Source organism: Amblyomma americanum, chromosome 10, assembly GCF_052857255.1.
Source record: "Amblyomma americanum isolate KBUSLIRL-KWMA chromosome 10, ASM5285725v1, whole genome shotgun sequence".
NCBI classification, from domain to species: domain Eukaryota; kingdom Metazoa; phylum Arthropoda; class Arachnida; order Ixodida; family Ixodidae; genus Amblyomma; species Amblyomma americanum.
In genome coordinates, this window is record NC_135506.1 from 48,254,141 (window position 1) to 48,255,985 (window position 1,845).

Here is a 1,845-nt window from a genome sequence, read left to right on the forward strand (position 1 = left end):
ATCAAGAAAGACAATGAGGATGAGTAGTAAGAAAGAAACACGGCGACTTGCAGCAACAAGTGTCTAGGATGCGACAGGTTATCATAGCATCTTAATTGTGTCGGGCTAGAGTTCAGTCATTGTCCTTCAGGAGCGAGTTCACAATATAGGCCTTCGTCACGACTTCGGAGCAGTACGTTTGAGCCGTCCATGCTGGGGTCCGCTGAGGCACAAGCGCTGTCTCATTGTTGTACTCTTCTTGGGACTTCCAATTAAAGTTTCCCGATTCCAGTGGCAAAGAGTACGGCAACGTCCAGCTCTTTTCTAAAACATTTCGTCTTTTCGGATGTGCCCATTTTCAATGCCTGAGAAGCTTTTATGCACACTACAAAAATTTTCTGGTGACTGAATGAGCCGCCTTGGAATTACTAACGCACTTTCCTTGGGAGCGCAAGCAACCGCGCCTGCGACGCCTCGTTCTTGGCTGCCATGGTGACCAGAGACTTAGGCCTTCTCGCCGCTGCTTCGTCCTCCACGACAAATGCGGAGATGCGTGACGATGTCCTTGATCTGTATATCTTGTCTCCGGCAGTAGCGACAACTGAGGGGGTGGAAGCGGCAGTATAACTCGAAGTGCTCACGGACGTCCTCAAGCGTGGCCTGGTACGGGCAGCCGTGCTCTACGTTGAAGCAATGGGCCCGCATGCTGGTCACGATGTCGAAGGGCATGTGGACGGTTCTGAGTCCGCTCTGCAAGATTTTCACTCCGTCCGCTGGACACGTTCCGTATGCGTCTGCACAGTCTTCGCCGAAGAGCCCAGGCGAGTTCATGGCCATCCCCAGACAGTCGTCGCACATGTTATGACCGCATTGGAGACGCGTGTAGCTCGCTGGCAGCTGTTCGCAAGCCACACACACATACACGCTGTCCACACGCTCCGTGAGCTTGATAGGCCGGTGGTTAAGGCCGAAGGCGAAGCCCTTGAACACGTACCAGCATTCGCCCTCCCGTGAGGAATGATTCTCTTCCATATCTGAACTGCTGATGCTTTCCAGCTGGAAAGCCTCACTGTAATGCAGCTCGCACGGTAATCTTCGGAGAATATCTCTGCAGTCTACGTTCTGAGTAGCTCGAATGGTGGTTATGCACATCCACCACTGCTTATATACCAGCTGCTGAGAAAGAGGTGTGCGAGAAGGGAAGACCACGCCATTGTCTCCCTCGCCTAACCCGTCCCTGGCCTGACTCTCTGACTCACCCGAAAAACTTAAAAAAAAACAGGAAGTAGTCAAGGTCAGGAGTGAAAGCCGATTGGCAAAGACAAATGGGGAAAGGAGAGGTGTGTGGAAGAGGGAGGACTTCGGAATGATAGCAGGGGAGTGGGGCTTGGCTCTGGGGAGTGGGGAGCATGCTGTCAGCTATCATGCGGTCTTGCTTGTCTAGCTTGTTCATCTTCCCCTGTTTCCCAGGAAACCTCTGTGGGCCCCATATCCAGATATTTCCTTTGTATACCCTCTTTTGCTCTGAGTTAAACCGACCTTTTACTTTTGTTTGCCTCGCCCCATTCCAACCTGGAAAGAATGCTACTTGGGCATCTTTGGAATGTTAAACCGTTTCGTTACGGCCAATATCCGCTTTCCTTGTGCTCTAACTAATCGACTGAAATGAGAATCGCCATTGCGAATGTGCCCCCAAACCCCAAATACAATGATATGTTGGAGGCAGATGTTGGAGGCCCACAATGCTTCCGCACCATCAAGAATGCCAGCAAAGGAAAGGGCCCTCCGGGGAACACGTGGCAGCTCGCATATTTCCGCAGAAGCGGCATCGAGATTCGCTGCCCTGGGAATAGAGCACTGGAACGA

General features: G+C 51.9%; 1 protein-coding gene across 1 annotated transcript; it reads right to left on the reverse strand.

The window, feature by feature from the left end:
• Window positions 1–483: 483 nt before the first annotated feature.
• On the reverse strand, window positions 484–1,011 carry LOC144108265 (TNF receptor-associated factor 3-like). The gene has a single exon (XM_077641538.1). It carries the CDS (start codon window positions 1,009–1,011, stop codon window positions 484–486), a length of 528 nt encoding a protein of 175 aa, XP_077497664.1.
• Between the last annotated feature and the right edge of the window lie 834 nt (window positions 1,012–1,845).